This window comes from Syngnathus scovelli, chromosome 6 (assembly GCF_024217435.2).
Source record: "Syngnathus scovelli strain Florida chromosome 6, RoL_Ssco_1.2, whole genome shotgun sequence".
In the NCBI taxonomy this organism is placed as follows: Eukaryota; Metazoa; Chordata; class Actinopteri; order Syngnathiformes; family Syngnathidae; genus Syngnathus; species Syngnathus scovelli.
This window is the reverse complement of record NC_090852.1, coordinates 14236655-14260869: the sequence shown is the minus strand read 5'-3', so window position 1 is coordinate 14260869 and position 24215 is coordinate 14236655. Positions and strand designations below refer to the sequence as shown.

The 24215-nt window shown below is 39.3% G+C and overlaps 2 protein-coding genes across 4 annotated transcripts in view; both read right to left on the bottom strand.

The window, feature by feature from the left end:
- The window catches only part of spon1b (spondin 1b), a 42685-nt gene extending 32974 nt beyond the window's left edge, over nt 1-9711 (bottom strand). Inside the window, exons 1-2 of the mRNA XM_049724362.2 lie at nt 9180-9711; nt 5963-6069 (exon numbers count right to left, since the gene is read on the bottom strand). Coding sequence (XP_049580319.1) covers nt 5963-6069; nt 9180-9399 — 327 coding nt within the window. The 5' untranslated portion in view covers nt 9400-9711. The remainder of the gene's footprint in view (nt 1-5962; nt 6070-9179) is intronic.
- An 8762-nt stretch (nt 9712-18473) lies between these two features.
- The window catches only part of kiaa1549la (KIAA1549-like a), a 69193-nt gene continuing 63451 nt past the window's right edge, over nt 18474-24215 (bottom strand). For 2 of the 3 annotated variants that reach the window (XM_049724370.1, XM_049724372.1), the window contains 4 exons: nt 23197-23342; nt 22645-22799; nt 22480-22561; nt 18474-21418 (listed from right to left, as the gene is read on the bottom strand). In XM_049724370.1, the coding sequence (XP_049580327.1) occupies nt 22529-22561; nt 22645-22799; nt 23197-23342 (334 nt within the window). In that variant the 3' untranslated portion in view covers nt 18474-21418; nt 22480-22528. The remainder of the gene's footprint in view (nt 21419-22479; nt 22562-22644; nt 22800-23196; nt 23343-24215) is intronic. The other variant, XM_049724371.1, reaches the window with a different exon arrangement.

The window sequence follows — 24215 nt, the reverse complement described above, 5'->3', positions numbered from 1 at the left end:
CGAAGAGAGAGACAAAGCAAGCTGAGGAGCGTGAAGACGGACAAGGAAGAGTTGCAGGCAGCATCGGAGTGAGAAAAACACGAGGAGACAAAAAAATAGAAATAAAGAAAAACAAAAGCAAGCGTTCTGACAAAAAAAGTGAAATGAAAGACAAAGATACACAATGATTTGGTGTTGTGTTGTTCATAGGGAATTTAATTCTGTACTGTTGTGGCACTTTGTCACATGCAAACTACTTACTTTCGGAAGATCAAATAAGCATCAAGGGCAAACAGAGGAAAAATATAATTTTTCAAATTCCACAGCATTAGCAGACCTAATGGAAAAGCTGACAGAGCTAAATATAACTATAACCGTGTAACTCTATAACCTTAACTCCTTATTTTACAGTATTTCTACAGGACTTTGTGGAGGGCTGAAATGGGCTAAGCAAGAAAGCACAACATTTTTGTTGATGTAATCGTACTAGGTTTGCCTCTTTCTATGTAACGATTAGCCATTTTCAAGATACACCTGTTCTGAGTTGTCTGAAAACACGATAATGCAGGGCAGACACTGAAAGTGGTGTTTTCACACTTCTACTCACTGTATGAGGCAATTGCCTGCCACATAAAAGTCAAAGCAAACAATTGAAGTACTCATACAATATGAACCACCAGAGAGCCAAAGGCATGACATGATATTGCTCTCACAGATTGTGTCATTGCTGCTTCATTTAAGCCTTGGGTGTGCCAGCTTGCTTACATCTTCTGAAATGAGCACTCAGCGAATCACAAGCCAGGATTTGAAAATTTAAATCCATGCAGTGGGTAGTAGGATGGTTGCTATAGTTAGCGTGGGTTCAATTCCCAGTCAATGCCCAATTCACAATTGTGTTGTGATTTACAAGCATTCAATCTCAGGTGAAATCCACTTGTGTTCTACCTCTGCTGAGACAAACTCCATTTTCCTCTGTAACACCCAGCAGGATAAGCAGCATAACAAAAATATATGCTCGATGCATGTAGCCAAGGTTCCTACAGAAATAGATTTCTGAAAAAAATAGCTTAGAACATGAATGAAAAACATATTAAAATGTCAAGTTAAAAGTGGACCCCCACAGTCATGAACATATTTTGTTGTGGCAGTCAAAAAATGAATATCAAGGAGGGGCAATGACATACCACCTCGGCCGAACCCCTGAAGCCGACTCACCAAACCCCTAGGGTTCGATCGAACCCAGGTTAAGAACCACTGACTTAAACCCCGCTTCCCTGTCAGTCTGTCCCGTGATGCCACTCGCTAGCTCACTGTGCACTGTCCTTCTGACTTCCGTTGCCGACCTTGTCCGTTCACTGACCCGTCTCGCCTTGCTCACCGCCCGTCCTAACCACCTGCCCGTTTATGACCCTGTTCTGATCGCCGCCTGTCCTGACTCTCCGCTTGTCCTCAACCACGATCACCGCAATCGCCACACCCTGCTACGCGCTTGCTTTGCTGCTCTCTCTACCAGATCGACTTCTGCCCATCTGCACCCCAGCGCACCGTGGAGAGTGTTCTGCCGCGAAGCTGCTGATTCCAGTCGACCCCCAAGCCTCGAGCCGGTCCTCGCTTTGTTCCAGCTATAGCTCCAGCCCTCCAACTGCCCTTCCTTAATCCTCAATAAAGTCTGTATCACTCTGGACTTGGCTGCTCAGTCCGATCTGTCACACGGACATGCTAACCAGTGCCCCATTGTATCACCCCTACATCATTATTATATGATGGTAGAGTGAAAGTATGCCTTATGGTGCAGAAAATACGGCATATGGAAAATATATTGAGTAAGCATATTGCCAAAGCTTACAAGGGAGTTGTCAGAACAGAACAGTCTAGTTTGTCAAAACTTACCAGAAATTCAATTTGAATATGCAATCAACTTGTAAATAAATTGGGCATAAAGCTGGGCAAAGTGTTCCACATCATCAGACAGATGCATAAGTGTGACAGACTGAAGCTCAGACAGAAAAGGAGATGCAGATTGAAAAAGAAATGGGGGAGGTGTGGGAGACTGGCAAAGAAGCGTTTGTTTTCACTGCAGAGCCTGGCATGTCTGTGTGTGTCCACGGTTTGTCTATCTCAATCTCTCTCAGTCTCTCGCTCTCTGTTGAGACGGTAAACACAGAGGCTTCAGAGTGCCTGCACAAGCAAACTCAGACCTTGTTCAAACACAAGCGCAAACAAACACACACATGCGCGTGCGCACGCACACACACTCGCACGCACACATCCACACCGTCACACACAAAGAAGCAAAGCTGGAGGCAAAACAAGATTCCAGCACACACCCAAGATATCAGGAGAAAACAGATAAGAATGATAGGGTGCACAAGGGGTCTTCTTGTGTGGTTACTAAAGATGTAAGCACAATGCATCTTCACAATTAAATGAAAAGCAGTGATGTAGGGTTGAAATGGAATGCATGGAAGAAACTAATCAATTATTGAATTGGTAACTTTCCAAGGTAAGAGCACAGGAAGAGATGTGTACAGATTGAAATGTCACGCTGACACACTTAAGGATGAGCTGACTTTTAAAACTAACAAAGTCTCGATGAAGACCTCGGGGCACTGGCATTTTGCCTTGAGCTTTCCATCAATCAAAGATCTGCGTTTAGTGCAAAATTCCATGAGGAAATCCGGGCTTACCACAAGGTACCAAGTGGCTAAAATAGAATTGCATTACCGAAAGACTTAAAAATAAACAAATTTTAGTAAAACTGGATTAAAATGTAATTCGTTTTTGCCGACTAAAACTGGACTGGACTGGACTGGACTGAATTGCAGAGGTGGCAAAACCAGGTTCAGAAAATCAAACAGGTGAATGAGCTCCTTTAACTGCTGTAAAACTACGTCATAATAACTCATGTTTTTTTTGAGGTCCCACGCCATTTCCTGATAGTTAAGCATTTAGTTTATTATAAGTTTCCTTCAATTTATGTTAACACATACACAGCAGTTTCCAGTTCCTCTTGCATGGGGAACAGTTAGGGCGCCCACATGCAGGCATGCAAAGAATCTAAAAGAGGCGTATAAAGTGCTGCACCACTTGAGCTGGGGTAGTGGGGATGGTGCCTTGCTCAGAGGTACTGTGACAGTTGCCCAAAAGCAGACAAGCATCTCTCCAACAACTACTTGCCATTTTTACATTGTTTTGTCCATAGTGGGACTTAAACCTGTGTCCTCCAACTCCTCCTCTCCTTACAGACTGTTCTGTGGAGCCCTCTCCTCCTTCGCATCTTCATGTTCATTTTGTTTAGTGTGAGTCAGCAGCACACACCTGCCACCATTTAAAATGCCTCTGATTAACCCCAAGTAAAGTTCAGATGTTCTTCAAGGCTTTTCCGGACATATTTTCATAGCAGAAGCCTGGAGGTTTTGTATTCGCTCTGTAGTGAGAGTTGCTCAGATTCAGAATGCTTTCCGCTTTCACTAAGGCCCGTTTCAGCTGAAGAACACCTCATTAGCTTGGTTGTTTAAGCCAAAAACTTTACTTTTTAAATTATGCAGACTGTAGGTCATCAAAATATATTGAAATGTTTTATCTTAGTTTAATTTTTAATATTGCAAAAACCTGGCATTTGAACAGGGGTGAGTATATTTTATATTCATTGTGTACTGTAAACTTGATGCTAAGATAACAGGCAAACAAATATGGAAAAAATGAGCTTCACACCAATCGTCCTCTAATAAATATTTAATACTCAGATCGGTGCAGAGCATTATAATATTTATGTAAACCCTAAGCATCTGACCCATGCATGTTAAATTCAGTACAGTGAAAACAACAGGGTTGTTCACTAGAAAGTAATGAATAAGCATTATCCCATCCTCCATCTTGACAATATAAAAATAAAGAGAGGTGCATGACTGAGAATTAGGAACATTATTGTGTGCTTGTTGTTTGGGTGCTTAGTGAGAAAATAATTACTTTCAGATCACATTTGGGCGTGATTATCTTTCTTATCAGCTCAACATCTTTCCATGCCTGCACACAGCCAACGCAGCCTAGTCCTCAAAGACCTCAAAGTTCCATTTAGCTTACGTAATTGCCTTGATCTGAAACCTTTATAATGATTACATTTGTTTATCCCCCCCTAAACAAGGAGCCTTGATGATTTGTGCTTGATAATACATCAGGTCTCCCCAAATCCAAACGTGCGGCATTTACGTATCTGCCTAAGCAATAACATGTTGTGCCGAGAAAAAATATGTGATACTTGGTGGCTACACCAGGTTGGCGACTTCTACTTTAAACATTGCACAACAATGTGGCTACCACTTATTTCTGGAAATATTTAATCAGTTTCAAATGCAGACAAAACTATAATTGCACAATAGAACATGCTTGATGGGCTCGCCAATATGTATTCAGCACATTACAAAGCCAGTATGTCAACTTTAATTTTGCTCAAGCTCATCCCACGGTTCATCTATTCTCGTTCTCCCCCGAGACTGAGGTGTTTGCTATGCACATCCACGCAGACAGTGGTAAGAAGGAGACAAAAGGCCTGACATATTTGCGTTTAGAAATGTTTCAAAAGGACTGGAGCGTGGGCAGTAGAGTGACAGAGTGGTTTAGTTCTGCTGCCTTATACGTAGTCATCCACGACATGATTTAGCCAGGGTTCCTGTACCTGTACTTGCTTTTGGTACATTTCCACGTTCGAAAACATCGACAATCTCTCAGACTGCTTCTAAATATGCTAACATAACCCTCTGATCATATATGAGTTTGTCATCACATCGTCCTTGCAGAGTTTCAGCATAAGTGTATAAAAATTTGAGGCTAGACGGCTATGAATAATAATAACTTACATTAACTTATACCCTAACTGTTAATTTTCTGAACACAATTTTGTTTTCTAACAATAATCTGTTTCTCTTAAATAAAACGGATCATTATAGTCTACTTGGAGTTAGAATCCAGCTCGGCTGACTACTTGGTGATCCTAAAATGCAAATAATTTAAAAAAAGAATGCAGTTTGATTTCATCTTATGTGACTGAAACTGCAGTACCTTCTTGTTAAGGACAACATTGCCCACAACTGCATTGATTAGGAAAAAAATATTCTTCATCAAGTCATTTCAAATCAAAGGAATTTTAGTAATAAAGCATCATACATTTAACAGTCAATAACAAGTTATCCAATATGTTTACCCTGTAGCAGTGATCTCATCCATCTTCTGTAAATCTGTAATTTTCTTATGACAATGAATTAAAAAATATTGACAAGATTTAAAGGTTCCTCCCATCGCAAATGTCAATACAGAACCATCAAGTAATTCTCCATTGACTCAAAACTTGCACTGGTCTGCAAATATCAAGTCTGGTAGATGGTGCTTAATTTAATGAAGAAATAGAAGGCATTAACAAAAGCCACTACATATTCAACTTGAGCCATACAGTGTGCAAAACAAGACAGAAGGCACAACCGGGAAGGGAGGCTTTGGTTTCCAAGTTACTGGCACCAAAAAAGAAGCCCTTTGCCCAGTTTGTTTGGAGTGTTGTTATGGCCAGCATGCGGAAACACAACCACAGATGTGTGTTCTTGTTTACACTACAAGGGAGGTAATTGAAGAAGTCTGTCTTTCTGCTCAGCGGCTCTCAACCTTTCAGCGGGAGCTGTGTTGCTACTTGGGAAAATAGCTCACATCTCTCGCCTCTGCCCACTGAATCTCCCTTTATTTATCGTTTTGTTCAACATAACCTCCTCTCTATCAACTTCCCCCACTCCTTCGCTTCCGTCTTCCACTAGAACTAATATCTCTTATTCATCCAGAAGAACGCCTCACTGAGTGGCGCTGCACTAAATGCTCAATAACATTTTAGTTTCTTCCCTACATGCAAATTGCAAATTTTAGGCACACTCCCAGAGTCATGCAAGTTCATCCAATCAAAAGTTCAAATTCAAATTGCAGAGATTCTCTTCCTATCTCTTACCTGGAACTGGCCGGTGTAGTCGTCATCTGTGGTACCCTCCCGGCCCTCCTTCAGTGCAATGAGGGTAAAACCTCTGAAATATGCAGGGCTGGTTGCCAAGAGGATCACTGTTGGGAGGAGGGAGAGTGTGTATTAACACCTTGGACACACTGAGCAGTAGAGGCTTTACTACATTGACACTTTGAGGATCACCCTGAATGATGCTGGCAGCAAAGCAGCATTCCTGTCAGCATCAGCATGATGTGGAAGAGTGAGCACTGTAAATAGGGACTTAGCATCCCACTATGGAAATAAGGACACCTAACAGCAGATGAGAATGCAGTTATATCACAATGTGAGTGTGTTTGTTTAGTCTGAGCACTATTTTAAGGAAAAACTGAGTTGTTTTTTTTTACTGTATTATATGTAAAAGCTGCAGAGGGCAAAATAATCCCGAGGCATATTTTATATGTATTTCTCGTTTGGAGTTTGAGACCGCAAAAATGATCCATTCATGGAGATATTAGACACTCCAATTCCCTCACTTCATGCTCAACTGATAATTTGAAGCTTGAGAAACAAACTGTTTAGGTCATTTTTTTTCTAACTGCCATTACACTGGGGTGAAGATCTGTCGCACCATGCAGCTAAGCCTTCCAGCATTTTCTTTTAAAATATTGCAAACTTATTTTCTCAGGCCCTATTTAGCCCCAGGAGGGGGGGAAAAAAGCTTTAGCCCTCTTTGCTAAGGGCTAAATGTTGAAGACATCTTGGAGCAGGATGTTTTGAAGGTTGAATCCATTGAGGCTGAATAATTGGAACCAGATATTTGACTGGTCTCCTGTTGTGTGTGCGCTGCATGTGTCCATCCACTTGCTGGCAGGAAGAAGTGAGGAAGCTAATATAGGTCAACATTTGGAACACTAAGTAGACAACTCTCCCCGCTGGAGCCTGACGGATTTTAATGAGTTACTTGGGAGAATTTGACACCAATTACAGTATAACACTGTATACAGTAATCCCTGACTACCACCGCCATAAGTGAAATCCGTAATATAGAAATACCCAATTTAAATACACCCTATAATTGTTTTTATAGCAATTATGGCACTTTTAAATTTTATCCAAACATACTTTTAAAATAAGTCCAACACATTCAAAGGAGACGTCAACCCAAAAATTTTGCTTACAATATATGTTGTATGTTCCCCTACTAGTCTAAACACGGCATTCTGACTATTATTGTGTTTGTGGAATATGAGTTAAGCAGCAAAATCCACCCATTTTTATCCATCTCAGGGGGCGGCGGTTTTGCTACTTGCTGTCAACCGAAAATGAGAAACACCCCAACCCAACCAGCGGAATCTCAGGAGAGTGGAAAAAGTGCAGGGTTGGATCGTATATAACCGGAGCTATACCACATTGGTGAGGACATGCACGGCTCTGAAACTGTAAAAGTGGCCATTAAGGATTAGGTTATTGCTGAAAAAATCGACATGGGTATGACATCAGGTATAAAAAATGTACCCGTCAAACATTATGTCATGTCGCTTATTTTTCAGCTTGCAAATGCTTCCGAGCAGAACAGCTTGACTGCCATTAGAAGCACACACAACTGGTGAGTTGGTCTTTAAGATTTCCACACTTTCCTTAAAAGACAGAGTACGGATATGGAGCACGTGTGCATTCTTGTGAAATATAGGACTCTATCCAAAGCAGGTTAAGTCAGTGAATCAGATGCATCAGAGGGACACTTGACATATTCTATTTGTTTTATGCACTTATCCGAGGCTGGGTCGTATGAGCAACAGCTTTTGCAAGGAAGCCCGGTTTTCCCTCGCCCTGGTTATTTTTTCCAGCTTTTTCCATGGGATCCAAAGGCATTCCTAGGCCAGCCAGGAGACATAGTCTCTTCAGTGTGTCCTGGGTCAGCCCCGGAGTTTCCTGCCAGTGATGCTTAAACCGCCTTATATGGCTCCTCTCAACACGAAAGAGAACATGAGTCCCTCGCGGATGACCGAGTTTCTCACCCTATCTCTAAAAGAAAACCTGGACACCCTGAGGAGGAACTTAGTTCGACCGCTTATATCTTGATTTTAAAATACAAGGAAAAGATCAAATAAACAGAATGACTGTGGAGTCAGTGCATAAAATATCAGATAAAAATGTTCACTGATGGATTTTATTCATACTCATTTTCTTTAGGCTTGTTCACATTAGTGTGACGGATGAGATGCTGTGTGTATCCCAGCTGACTCTGGGCAAGGGGAGGGGTACACCCAAGACTGGCCACCAGCCAATCAGAAAGCACATGTAGACAAATCACCATTCCACATATTCACACCTATGGGAAAATTGGAGTCTTCAATTGACAATTTTGGAACGTGAGAAGAAGTCTGAATACCAGACTAAAACTCAAGCAAGCATGAAGAGAACATGCAAACTTATCACAGGGATGCCTAACCCAAAACCTTCACCCTGAGACAGCCGTGTTTGACACTTTACTACCAATATGACACAAGCCACTTATAAACAGAACCTCAGAATTTATGGAAACATTTAAGACACGATTAAAGACACATTTTTATGCTATGGCCTTTAATTAACCTATGTTGGCCGATTCAGCTGGAGCCGATTCGGGATGAGGGATCTGAGGCAAATTACCACCCTCGCAGACACTGCCATGACAATTGAGGGCACCTTCCTGCAGCTTTTCATTGTGAATATGGGCATCTACTTTTTCTTTGGATTCTGTTCTATGTCCCCTCTCTGCATCCATTGCAGCCTGGTCATCCTGGAAGGGGGATCCTCCCATCTGTGGTCTCATCTCAAGGTTTCTCATTTTTCCCCAGGCTTTTTGAGTTTTTCCTTGCCCTCATGGGAGTTAAGATCAGGGGATGTTGAGAATAATTGTCAATTTTGCAAATGTGAAGCCCTTTGAGACTTGTCTGTGATTTAGGGTTCTATAAATAAACTTGACTTGACTCAAATCGATGTTGATGGACAGTAGGCTAGTACATATTGTTTTAATATGTTGGGAAAAAATGGCTAACCATAATGACATTGAGCATGTTTATAAAGATGAAAAATAATTTATATTTATAAATTTATATTTAAAAAAATCAACATCACCATACATTAAGTTGTAAAAGCGCTTGCATTGTTATGTTGTCTATAGTTACAAAAAAAATCAGAACAGTTCCTTACACCTCTTTGAAAGTGCGTCTACACCTTTTACCTCTGTAAGTGCTGCCAGGCTGGTAGGCTTCTGGATCCCCTTCCATTCTGAGACGGAACTCATGGTGCCCATCACGCCGGGTCCCCTGGGTCTGTGCCCGTAAGATCCGCCCGCAGTACCCGTCCGCTCTCCCTCCAGCGGGTTCCTCCACGAAAGCGATCGCGTTGCACACAAAACTCGACAGCAAATAATACTGCAAAAGCAACAGCAACATTGCCATGTCGATGCCTGGAGTCCGCTGAGGACTACACAGTGGTCGTTTTTTTTTTTTTTTTTTTTTTTATCAAGTCAAAGAAAAAGTCGTAAAGCCTCTTTTTCGGCAGAAACTTTCACGCAGCACCTCAGCGTTTTGTCAGTAGCAGTGAAGGTGACGAAAAGGGGATGTCTCCATGTGGGAGCGCGCTTCGGCGAGGAGAGCGATAAAAAGAGCTCTGCTAATCCCGGATCGGGAAAGGTGTCTGGAAGGAAGGAAGAGGGAGGGGGGGCAAAAACTGACAATAAGGGAGCGAGCGCACAATGCTTTCTCCTTAGGGGCTGAGTCTCCTCCCTCCTCCCTTCCAACACGCACGCACAAACAGCGCACTCACACACGCGATGCTATTGCAGCTGTTCTTATGAACTCTGAGGACTCTTGTGTCCAAAATCCTTCCCGATAGTCGTTTGCTGTCCTCTCAATGTTATTTTTTTGGGCCCGCCCCGTCACATATTCGAATAATAAAATTAAGCGCACTTTCAGCAAAATATCATGAGAAAAATATCCAAAAATATATTGTGCGCTCTTTGAACAGAGCGCACAATATATTTTTTACTCTAAGTAAAAAAATGAACAAAAGTCAAATGTTAAGCTCTTCTGATAAAAAAAAAGTAAAAAAGAAAAACAAAGCTTCCAATTTCCTTTCTATGCTGTGACAGCTAAAAATTGATTAAAGATCATCGTGTGCTCACACCAGCAGGTGGTGCAAGAGTATCTTCACGCCTTATGATTCTCCGGATGTTTTGTACTGTCTCATCACAGCACCTCTTCTCTTCCCTCACCTCAAGATTTAGGACGTAGTAAAAAAGTCAAAGGGGATTATGGAAATGCAGGATTTTACCTTTTATCTTTGCTGCGGAGCTTGGGGTGCGTTGCAGAAAGTTTAGTTGAAGGACAGTTTTCACTGCTATCTTCCTTTTTGATGTTTGGCACATCTATTCATAATAAGAACAATAATAAAACATGCCAAACTTTTACTGACTTAGTTTGAGCGTTGTCAGCAATATTTTACCATAAAAACAAAAGAACTTTCTTGTATTTTTGACTTTGTTCTGCACATATGTTGAGGAGTGTGTCTAAACATGCACAGGAAAGTAATTGAAACAAGTTGCGGTCTAGAGCCGGAGACTGTTAAACTAAACAGTCCTGACATGTCTCGAACTGTGTGATGAAGCCCATCTGGAAGGACTCTTGCGCAATAAACGGGTGCATGAAGAAGGTCTGGTGCATACCCTTGACCGAGGTGCGCCGTCACTTTTCAGTCAGACTAAGTTAAATTCAAATGCTGCATTTGAAAAGGATTGAGGATTACCCGAAATGTGTTCTAGTTTGATCACTGGGGTCGAGTTAACCTCACTAAACGTGAATGACACTTAAAATATTTCCTGAAATGTTGATAGATTGTAGTTGAACCCAAGTAGATGGCATGGTGGAAAAGTAATCACATTTATCTTTGTTTGTTTCGAGTGATGTTTGCCTCAGGCTCCTCACAGTTGAATGAACCAAACCTAGCCCGCTGCACAGTATCATAGCTGTGAGAGAGCGAGCTTAAATAATACTTTGATGAAGGTAGTAAAGATCCGATGTTGGCAGCATGTGTCAAAGTGTTGAATGGAATAAAATGAAAATCACACTGACGTTAGTTTGTTGAAATTATTTCCTCTGATGGATGACTGCGTTTCTAATTCTCACTTTGCAATTCTACTCATGCATGAACATCTTGACTTGTTGATATTGTAATTACTATTGACTGAAGACATTTCTCATCTTGCCTTTTTCCCCAAGAGGAAACAGCTTCTTTTTTCTCTTTTAATGGATTCAGCTTACTCAATGTGACTACTTAAGCTTAGCAATTATTTTTCCCTTTCTAAAATTAATGGCAGTCAATAAGTGCTAGATAAATGGTAGAAGAGAGAGACAGTAAATAACCTACTGTAAAAATGTTTTCAAAAATTGTCTTAATTGCGAAAAGAAGAATTCCATTTCACGGTTCTAACAGAGCATTAAGGAAATAGTAGTCTTTTGAATTGTTTCGTCTTCACATAAAAAATATGTGGCTTAAAAAAAGTCTTTGTGTTTTTTATTCTGTTTATTAGGTGATATGTTCAAAGAAAAAAATAATAGTAATGTTTTTTCTTGCAAGCTGTTTTTATTTGAAGAAGCATCATTAAATACCTACAAGTAATAAATACTTGGCAGCATGACAACGGGAACCAAAACGTTGGTATTGTAACAACCTGACTGCAATTTATCATTTCTGTTTGGCATTTTTTCCCGTAATTGCACTGCGGACCATAAAAATCATAAAATTCATGAATAAACAGTGTATACTGACTTAACATTTGAACTTATTGCTTTAATGTAGGCCAAATGCTAAAAAATACAAATAATGTATATAATTTTTACTTGTGTCTGAGCAAGTCAATATCTTATAGCATTACAGTAAAAAAATAAATGCCAAATGGAAATCATGCATAATAATAATGAATAATAAACAATGTTAATGTACTTAATTTATTAATGTATTGGTATAACGTTGACCCAAAAAACATTTTGTGTTATGTCGTGCATGTTGTTGTTGGGGAACTACCACCAAAGAGGCCGTGTGTTGATTAAGTATAGATAGTTGAAATTTCCATTATTAAAAACCTAAATACAACATGATCAAAGCAGAAATCTGGATTATCACAATCTCCATTGAGTAAAAATCACTCATTTTTATCACTGGGAACTTTTACAGCATCGCTCCGGAATGAACGGATGCATGCTCATGCTTACGCAGTGTTCACTGGTTGTAAAGCTGCAGAAGGCAGCACGAAGCTGTCACCATAAAGTAAGCCCATCAAATTTAATTCCGAGAATGTCGGTAACCATGTGCATGTGTAGTGATGCGAGTCTGACGGAGTGCATGTTTGCGAATGCACTCGGCGTATGGATAGTATTCTACTGCAGTTGTATCCTGAGTGAAAATCATGGAGAACTTTGGTTTTGCTTGATTTAAATGAATACATTTGCATGATTAGCCGGCAGTACTCTTTGGTTCAGCTCTCCAGAGAATGTTTGTCTGTACGTCATGCAGTGTATAGCAGATTATTGCGGGGGCATTATGTACTTTTTACTGTTTGCATTGCTTGTTTATGAATAAAGTCCTCATACATTGTTGAATGTCTCTGCGTTGCTGTAACTTGTTTGTCAGTCAATAGTAAAGTACGATAATACAACTAGAAGAAAATAAAGTCTCTCAATAAAGGCAGTTTCTTTTCTTCTGCATACTCATTTACCATCACTGGAGCGGTGATTTGCAGGTCATGTAAAAATGGATTCATTAGCAAATTATGAAAAAATAAAACTCTCTTACAAGGCAAACAAGTGCACGTCAATACAAAGTACAAAGCTTGCAATCCGACTTGTCAAAGGTAATGAATCATTTGGGACAAAGTAACCCGAACATAAACGAGTACCCATTCATACGGTACTGATGCTCACCACAAAATGTTTACAAAAATGGTCAGTCATATTTAACACACCCTGGGCAGTATTGGTGGTACTCCTTAGAGTTAGATGAGATATTGGCAAAAATAAAAGGATCCAGATTTGGAGATAGATAGATATATACACATTATACATACATTGACTTTATTCAAAGGCCTGCAGTAGAATATTTAAACCATTAAGAAGCAGTGGGATATTAATAAAACAATAGGCTCATTTATAAAACCTAATTAACCTAGCTCTATCATTCGTAAGAACTGAAATAATGCAACCTGTGTAACGTGCCTACCCCCTTAAAAATGCATGTCCTTTCAGTTCTCTTGCTGTGACGCCTGCTAGTATTGATATGGTTGATATGAATGAAGCAAGGTAAAAATCTGGTGACCAGATGCAGTACAGACTATTAAATTGGCAGGTTTAAGTGTCATGTGGAGATAAAATGGAAAAAGTAGAATGGTGCCAAGAATCCCACAAGGAAATAACTGTTGGCAAGCCGGTTTAGTCAAAGCCAAAGAGTAGCTGCCACAGAAGTTAGATTAACAACGTGAGAAAGGGTGAGGAGCCAATGGCCGTGAGCTTCTTCATCGATGCAAGTGAGATGAATTAGCAATGAGGAGCAATAAAGACAAAACCACACACTGAGCAGAGTTGAAAGGGAGGCTGGAGAAGCATGAAAACTGGAGAAACTGGAAGCTGATGAAAAATGCTGGTTGGGAAACAATCGTCGGCAGGGGGGAACGGAGGAGAAATTAACACTCAGATATCAGTCGGCGATGAGGGGGATGGAAATTTCTAAAGAAACTCACGTGTGGAGACGTGAATGCTGAAAACAAATCTTTTGCAGATTCAATGCCCGTCACACTTGTTTGGGTGCCCTCCCTAAATTGGATGAGCAGTGAGGTGGACGTGCTAACTAATGTGCCACCTTGCCACCCAAAGCAACTAACATTAAAAAATATCCAGTTACAAAGGTTCTTCAAGGATACTCTGAGGTGTTGCGATGCTCATATTATGAATATATTTGATTTCCCGCTTGTGCACACATACTGTAAGATTGCTTCTATTATTTCTTGTTTAATCACTGATAGGATTTGTCATCATCATCCCAATAAAATTCCATCCGTGTGCAAGCTTATGTTTGCATATTTAGATCGAGAAGTGATGTCAGCTTTTTTTCTGGGGCCCACCTACTTGTCATGCTTTATTACCTATAAAAACCATATAAAAGCTCAAGGCCTCACAGGCTTACAGTGTTTAAAATAGCTTTGTAGTCTGAAATTGTCTCATGTGATCCCCAAGCAAAGTCATGCATTTTTTTGCATTAATCTACCTGATATACTTTTTAATGGACTGCATGTTTTCTGCTGAAATAGAACATCAAGGACAAACAACTGTATCTGCTATACAGGTAGGTGCTTCATAATTGCTTACACGTGCATGCGCATGCAAACACACACACGCAGGCACGCAGACACAAACCACAGTTGTATTTCTGATGATCCGACTTGAAACCCGATAACAACAATTTTCATCTGGTACGCTATATTTAAGTAAGCTTTATCATCCATTTATTCATAAAATGCTTAAAATGTATGCAGATAGAAGGAGTGCCTATTAAAATTTCAGATACAACAACGTAATGTTTGTTTCCATTTCTATCACAACATTGGGACCATTTGTAACAGCTGGAAGATCTGGGAAATGAGCCGATGTTGCCTACACGTCAGACGAAGAAACCACCATGCTTCCAGTAACTCATAATAAAGCTGTTGTAGAAATGGAAATACAGTAGGACATTTAATGAGATTTACTGACATATTTTATGAGAATTTCAAAGCATCACAACATCACTTTAGCAACAGTCAGCAATGGCTGAAACATCAGAAACAGGACAGCTGACCACAAACACAATTGCAACCTTCAACTAAATCTCATTATCTTCACCAGCAGGCTTTAGAGGGTTTCTCATCCAGACATTGTCAGACCAGGTGAAATAAAAAGAGGTGAGGCAAACACAATAACTTTGTAATGGCTGCCTTGACCTCAGCAAATTTTCACCAACAAAGTGTCGTTCATCATGGGGAAGTAAAGCATCTGAAATGTTCAACTCCAAATTTGGCATTGTGATATGCTGGGATACAGATGCATGTATAATACTTATTATTAATTTCATTTTATTTAATTGTAATTCATTTAATTTTAACAATGAACAAAAAAATTAATATAAAGAAAATTGGAAAATTGACCGGTGTCACTCTTCATGTTAGAGATTAGAGAGGTCTATCTCTTCTTGAAATGAACTTTATTGACATAGAGCATTCATTTATTTCACTAGTCAATAACAGCATGACAGCAGTAAAGGGCATTCATTTATTTTACCAGTCAATAACAACTTGACAGCAGTGCTTTACTGACTGTATGTTTTGTATGTGTTTGACAATGCAGAGAATGATCACGTGTTATAATCATATTAGTCAGAAGAATAAATTACTTCAGTATTTGGTATTGAAGTGACCATATACTACTGTGTACTGTATAACTATCATCACAGGGTGGCATTTTATTGTACCCAAACACACGCTTAACAAAGTTTTAATTGTGGTGAAGGATTCAATTTCATTCCTTCATTCATAAAATCTGTATTTCAGGTGTCCCATGAATTCCTAAGCCAGTGGCATTCACGATGCTGTTGAGTATGCTGGGCCTGGTAGGCACATTTTTCAAATGTTAAAATAGACAAATAAAAATGAATCTGTGCCAGACCACACATATAAAGGTAGACTATCAGGCACGTGCAATTTTTGGTTGTACTGTATTGTGTGTGATATGGTCCGCTCACCACATACATTAAGATTCTTTCTCACAACTGATCTTGAAACGAAGAGCTCCAAGGCAGAAATCTGGCGTAATCACATGTAATCTTGGAAAAACAAGTCTTCTGATAATGTGCTGATGTTACCCAAATGATTCTGAAGAGGACCAGAGCGTTGTACAATGGCAATGTCGGCCAAAAAAGATTTGCTTTGGAAATTGCTTCAAGCACTCTGGGAAACACACTTCATAAAAAGTGACATTGTATATATATCATTTTTTTTCAGTCAGGGCATTTGTTTGATTGGCTAGTTTCCATTCATCCGACCCATTTCGGACCTTATTACTGGGACACATTCACTCTTAACACAGCTCAGACAAATGGATAATCTCGTAGGTTAGTTTTTATGACATAAAATAGTCTGGCATTTGAGAGCGTTGGTCAGGAGGAGCAAAATTGGGACAAAAATTGTGTTTAAGTACATATGCATAATAGGTCCAGACCAGCATGAGAAATCAACTCTGGTCCATTTAAATTGGACTAAACACTGCAAGAATGACTACACACCAAGACGAGAATGCAGAACAAGAACTCATGAATTCCTGCTCCCCTTCAAAGTACACATAACCAAGAATGTTTGGAACACCTGGTTGTTGTTCATGCTCTTTGGGGCGTGACAACCATTCGCCGAAGGTAAAATCCAGTACTGTATTTCAACATGTTACTAACATTTGAAGTCAATTTTTAAAATAAAATAAAATAAAATAAAAATGTGTTGTCATTTTGGCGTGGAAGGAATACAAGAATAAATCTTCTTCAGGTGTTTTCCTTTAAAGATTCCACTGAATAATACAATAGATTTGTCATTAGATTCATGAAATGTATCTCTTTCTTTGGTATTTGGGTTTTTGTTTATTCTATTCATAGCTCTAATTATTATTGATATGACATTTCCCTCTCTGCAAGTGGTAGCGCCCCATTTTTCCTATGTTGCTCTGCCACCTGAAAGAGCCGCTGCGATAATGTCACAGATATTAATGGGCTCTCAGCAGGAGAGCTGTGGAGATTAGATAGATGGATAGAAGGAGGAAGAAGACAGAAATAAAAAGATGAAGATGGAGCAGATGCTCTGTGGCTTTGATTCTCTTCTCTCCAGAAGAATCATTTTGTCACTTCCTGCAATTTTGTTTCCACTCTTAATCCATTGGAATGTTTGATCCTGTTTACTTTTATAGCACACACTCACCCCACAATGGCCTAATTCTCTGTTATAAATCCTCCATTGCTGGAAGCAGTTTTCTTCACAGCTGTTTCCTCTTGCCAAAGGCTCCTTCCTTTGAAACACTGATGCATACAAGGCTACTCGAGCGGGTGCACGTGTCCCTCAAGGTCAATTAATTAAAATCATTTTGAAATAATTGGCATGCATACGTCACAATGTCCCAAAGACATACTGTTTGGAGAAAAAAGTAGCAGCCATGGCCTTCACTAAGGCTGCCAGTGACCTTGAACATCTATTTTTAGTTTGGGGGAAGAGTGGAGAAGAAAAAAAACAAAATGCACAAAGACGGACACATCAGCATGTTTTATTTGTACCGCACGTCACAGCTCTGTACAGCTGTGGTTGAAACTAATGCATTCAAACATTGAAATACTAATACATAAAATGTTAACATATGCAAGTTAACAGATGGATTAGAAATCCTAATGTAGTGTGTAATGTGCTGCACATGTCTCGCTCAATTACATAACATACATATTTTATATAAATGTGTGTGTGACATTTATTCTTAGGCTGCATTCAGACAGACTGAGTCACAACTCACATAAAATCAGATTTTTGCTAGACAGATCAGAACCACATTTGGGAGATAGTTTCATATTTGATTAGGACAAGATGCATCTCATCCTGAACCGCTCCAAAGATACAAATCCGTTTTGACTGTACGTGAAGTGCGAAGCGGTAAAGATTGGAGCATTTTGAATGAATTGAAAACACCAGTCCTTGGAAACACATTGCCTCTGTGGGGTGATAGAGCCATACAAGCAAAGCTTCAGGACATGTTTAGAAACCATTGAATTTAAGAAATTATTTCCTGTGCTGCTGCTGTTGCATTTATGTACTTATATGACGTCAAACAAGCACTACATTTGCTGGACAGCGCCTCCATTGCAACGTCGTTGATACAGCAAGGCCCAAATCCCAAATGAACACTGATTTAGCAGGGTGGAAAACTCAGATTTGAGGGGGAATCTGATTGGAATCAGATATGCCTGCAGTCTGAACGCAGCCAAAGTGCACGGTGGAGCCAAGAAAGTATTGTGCAAGTGGTAACTATAATAAATAATCCAACACTATTTTTGGGAAACTCGACAAATAACAATATTTAAAATGTCTGCGATTAATCTATTAACAATTAAAAGGCAGACATCAACAATATCACTGCCCATATTTTTTTTATTTCAAACATTTTATTATTTATATGTGATATTAAGTCGGTCATAATAATTTTAAGGGGTGTGCAAGACCTATCCTTCATTTTGAATGTTATCATTTACTTTCCTTACCCTTTAATTTATTTCAGGACAACCATAATTTTGACAAATTTATTGAGTACAGAAAGTGACCTCAACACACACGCACGCACGCACACACACACTGAGTTTAAGTCCTTTCCATGTGTCAATGCTTCCCTCTAGTGGTTCACCAACGTCGATTATAAAAAAAAGAATCAAATTCATGTAATTCATCTTTATTGTTTGAAGTCACCAAAACCTTTCTGAATAACTACATCCAACAGCATTCAATGTCAATGAGACATCAACACCAAAGCGACGCCATGGCGTAAGAGCAAAACTACTGTTCATCCATGTCCATCTTAAATAAACGCATCTCGCCACAATCCGTGTAAAGCACAAACATTGCACATGAACTCATTACAGCATATAGCATCAAATCTCTTTCCTAAAACGAATAATTGTGTAAAGACCACAAACACACTTTCTTTAATAATTAAATCAAATAAATGGACAAAGACATGGAAATGGTTGCTCTTCAACTTGTCATATAGAAAACACTGGGTGATTGAATGCAAACATTCCTAGGGTTGTTGGTATTTTCTCCTTGGTTTATTTAGTTTAGTGTTACAATAAGGTGATACTTTGAAATATTCAAAGCTCACTCATAACCCTCCAATAAACTTTTATCCTCATCTTGAAGTGTAAAATTCATGCGCAGGCCTGCGTTGTAACTTAAACTTTGTTAATGTCAAATTTCAATTGGCAAATATTTTAATGTAACTCCTTATTATCCGATGTGTTTGTGTGTGGTGCAAGTTGTACAAATTGGACAATTTATTGTTGAGATTATGATTCATGATTTAAGATAATGGATGCTATGGTTGTACATTTAATATAGGTGACTTTCTGTACATAAAACAATTTCCTTTAGTAACGGAATGCTAAACATTAGCATTTTTGCATTGATTCTGCTAAGTGCTAATTGCATTTGAAACTATTTAATACTGTAGGTTAATCTCTTCTGTTCTAGTTCTCTCTACTGGACATTCTTTGCCATGCCTTGCCCTCCAATATACTCTCTTTTAGTGTATACTTTTGGTATTTGATGACAAAATATCGTACATATGGGCTGTTTTATTTCGACTTTGCGAAAAAACTATGGCTATTATCTCCTTTGGTGACTATCTGGCTGATTAGGAGCTCTTTGCTTTACAGAGTACTGAGGATTCGGTTCTCCTCAGAAATGGTAGGAGTCAGTATTTTGACTATGACATTCTTGTACAAGTGATTGTATTAAGATGACTTTGTATGGCTCTTTGCCTTATCGTGAGAAAATGCAGAGAGGAGACATTACAAGCCTTTTCTGCTGTATGCTGGTCAGAACTCCACTCCATTTTTTTCATAATATACAGTGCTCCCTCGCTAATTTGTGGTTCAGTTATTGCACTCTATTCACTCTATTGTGAATTTTCATTTATGAGCATAACTTTGTGTTATTGCAGTTTGACCTCACTATTTTGGCACATTTTCTTGCTATTTTTATAGTTCTTTTTCAAGGGGAAATTTGTTTTACAAAAACCAAATCCATGAAAATAGACAATAGCTGAAAATAGACAGCTTGTTGTCTATAATCAGCAAAAAAAAAAAAAAAGAGAACCTCAACTTTGTGGAAATTTACTTATTGCAGGTCGGCTTGAAATCTATCAACCACGAAAAGTGAGGGAACACTGTAATAGTATATTATGTGGTCTTTAAGGTAGTGCTTAAGTAAACAATAGGATGAGATGTTGAAACGTGTTCATCCTTCACAAAGTCAAGGAGTTTCATTCAAAAAAATCCATCATAAACGCAGTGAAGAAAACAAATCAAACAACGCCAAGAAAAGAATCTCTCCAACACTACTTGCATAAATCTCTTCAATAAATCATCTGCTATATACAAGGATACATTAAAATGATACATGTACAGCTTGTCCAGTACCAAAAGGTGACTTGAACACTTAGTGAAGGGACTAAATATCCAAGCCAAACAGTCTCCTCTTTCAGACAAAAATAAACAACAAAAAATCAGATGTCCTTCCACAGTAGATATCTTTGAAATAAATGCATTTTCCCCCCTCCCAAAACTTCTTGTATTTTGTCTTTTCAAAGCTGACCTCACACGGAAATGTTTTATTGATCAATCCTTGTAGTGGTAAAACAATTCTGAGTGAGATTTAAGTTTGCATCTGTTTGTCTGGTTGATAATTCATTAGCAAATGACAGACAGAGAGCATTGTGGGTAATTCATGTTATCATTGTTCAGAGAAATGAAAGAGAATGAATATTTCAGTACAGAAATGCGGACCACAAAGCTGCCGTTGCTCTGTTTTACAGATTTTTTTTTGCCTTGAAATACAGTGAGTGAATAAAAACTCGCATTACAATAATCAATGCACAAATGTAAAGACAAGAGCACATATCTAAAACCAAAAATTGACACAATCAAGACCTATTTTTTTTCTGTTTTTCTTTTGATTTCTCTCACTTAAGTTTAAATACACAATAACCAGCGGCAGAAGGTTCACAAAGACATTTGGACTCAATTAAAAAAGAAAGAAAGAAACACAGTTTTATTCCAGCCAGGTTTTCTTGGCTGTATTGTGGACTTCAGAGTCAAGCCCTGGATGGTCCAGACGAGTGTGTCACTTCAGTGGATTAGACTACTGGTCTTTGCCAGTCCACGACTGGACTGGTGATGGAGCAGCATGATTGTGCTGTGTCATGCTGGCCATGTGACGTCTGTTGTGAGAGGCACTGCTTTACGCCATTCACGCTCCATATATGTAGTAGTGTCAGGGAGGGAGTTTCCTGAACCGTGTTCACCACACAGGAGTCAAGCTATTTCAATAGTGACCCCTGGTGGGCCCTGTGAGGTCAGGAGCTCAGGGAGCACAGAAATATGGCTGCAGATCTGCGACCAGGTTTTGGGAAACATATGGAGCGAATCGGTTTTTAGCAAAGGCTAGATGATAAAGGCCTTGAGGCTGCGGGTCCAGCAAGCAGAGCTTGGCAGATGAATAAAGGGACAAAGTGTGTGGGAGGATTTGAGTCCACTGGTGAAGAACAAATCCAGACAGGATCCAAAAAGAGAGAGCGGCCATATTTCCACCCACACAGACACCTGCAACCCAGAAAGTGACAGTGTAAGTCATTATTCTTTATTTTCAATCCATCATTATTCTCATGACATATTGTAATCAGATTTTGGTGTAGGACAAAGACACATTCAAGTTAAACAACAAGAACTTAAGATTCACCTTCTACATGACTGTTTTCCCAACATGAAGCAGGTCAGTGTGATTATAATCTTTGTGTTTGTAGTGCCATAAATAATCTAAATGTTATGCCAATAATTACTACAACAACTAGAAGTTGTTAGGTCAATGGAGATTATTTGGATAATAAAAAATAACTACACAATTTAGTGATTATTTTTGTGTTATTTGTTGAGCCATGATACACCTAATTGCCAGTATAGTTGAACCTAATTAAAAAATCAATACAATACACTAACTGATATATATTCATGAAAATGAAAATGGCACACGGGGATCACAAAACTAAACAGCTGTATAAGTAAATATGACTTGCCATAACATTTGAAGAATAACAATAACATTTAATGCGTGGTATAAAATTATGTTATGAAAAGAAACAAGTTCCTTATACTGTACAACCATTGGGGCTCATGTTTATGGAAATACAGCGATCCCTCATTTTTTTGTGGGAGATGCGTTCCAGATCACCAGGTGGTGAGTCCATCGGAAGGGGGAGCCATGTTGTCTTTTCGGGTCCGTTCCATGGGTGCAGGCCAGGCCACCAGGCGCTTGCCATGAAACCCCACCATCAGGCTCCAGAGGGATGCCACGGTGACCCGCGTCTGGGCAACGGCCAATATTTTTACTCGTCATTAGCTGTCTATGGCCGTGCTGTTTGGCTGTGTAAATTAATTTAATCAAGTGAGTGTAGCAAGTCTGAGTTAGAGGACCTTTCTCGTGCAATCTATTTTAAGACCTTAAGAAAAGACTGATGAGACATTTACATAATGACAATATCAACCAGACAGACACTTAATGGGAACATATGGTTCCGTCAAAAGCATCAACAAACAGTCAATAAATAACCCTGAACTAACTCATTGTCACTCAGGAAACATGACAATGGTGACATGATCCTACTCACAAAGCCACTGATTGTTTCCATATGGGGAGGGTAGTGAGGCTGGGGTGCTTCAGCAGATGGTTTCAAGGTGTCGTGAGCTCTGCTGGGGAGAAGTAGAAGAATTGGTTAATTCACTGCTCTCACAATGCTCCTTGCATCAAAAACACAACAAAATGTGTGTCTTACGGGTGGATCATTCCATTGGCGTGGAAGATCTTCCGGCTCAGGAGGGTAGGACATCCAGGATGGACTACGGTATGAAGATGGAGGCGACATGACAAAGTAGTCTGAGTAGCCTGGGTGGTTAGCTGATATAGCATACACTGCTGTTATTGGGTTTCCTGTGACAAAAAGACACTCCATTTTATTCTGAAATAAAACCATTGTCACCATTCATATGTTTGTTTATCTGTCATTTTTAAGTAATAATTAATAAATAATTAATTTTTAAGTCCATCCAAGAATTGAACATGTTTCAACAATTTGGCAAATTATACAGTTATAGATAAATAAACGCACAATAAAATCAATTTGTTTTGGATGTCTAAAAAGGTATAATCAACAGCAGGGGAACAAGAACGTACATATTGTTCAGGTGGATGTTTTTTTCCTCCACCTATCATCACTGGTATTTTCTGACATTTGTAATTATTGTAGTTCAAATGTGATGCCGTTAGCAAAATGACAGCATGTATTGTTTTTTAAAATACTTGTTTTTCTTTTTCATACTTGTCTTACCTGAGTAGGTGCTGATGGACTGATCAACAGTAACAGCAGGGAAGGTGGTCCTTGATAGTGGCAGGTAGGGGGCGCCATTGTGCTCGTGGTCCTGCAGATCTGAGGCCTCAGACACCCGAGGCTTCAGGCTCACATCGGGAGTCGAACTGGAAAGGAGATGTTTACCTGATTTATTGCTGTGAGGTATCTATTGTGTTAGTTATAGTGGTAAATACGTAAAATTGTGATATTGTCTTTTTTTCCCTTATTGTCATGACTTGCATTAAGCAGCACAATTCATGCATCCGTCCATCCATCTAAAGCTTGTCCTCATTAAAGTCTTTGCCAAGTGAAGCGTACTGTGCATGCTAGACATAAGGCCATTAGCAGAACAATCCAATCTCATTACATCTTAAAATTGCACACAAATTGTTAATAAATTGTGTAAATTGTAAATACTGTCGGCAACTTCATGGAGCAGCTCAGTAAAACGTTATTTCGAGTGATTTCCTTTCCTACCTGCCTTCCTGATCCTAGAGGAATTCATTGGTTTATGGAATGGTTAAAATTGAGATTATGAGCTCCACATGGCAATAAGTAAGCAGGCAAATAATTAATATTAAGCAAAAGGCAGGGAATCACGCAATGAGAGCGTTAACTGTATTCCTCCAGACATTTCACCTGCAGCCTAAAAAATTTAGAAATGCTTCTGCATCGGTCTTTTAACCCCAAAAAGTAGAAACTAAAAATAAATAATATGAAATCTTATTTTCTTCATCTTGTGCTTTTGACAACATCAATAATATCTCGTTTTTTCCACCAGATGGCAATCTGCACATTAAGCACTCCGAAACAGTGTCAGCAAGACAGCTTACACAGATACATTTAAATGATGAAACTGCTTCTCCAAATGATGCACACTAACATATGATGGAGCGAGGTGTCTGCAATGGTGGGGGGAGGGAGGAAACCAATTTGAATGATGCTGCTTAATATTCTGCACCTTTTTTCCACTCTGCTCTATACGATACTGTATTGCA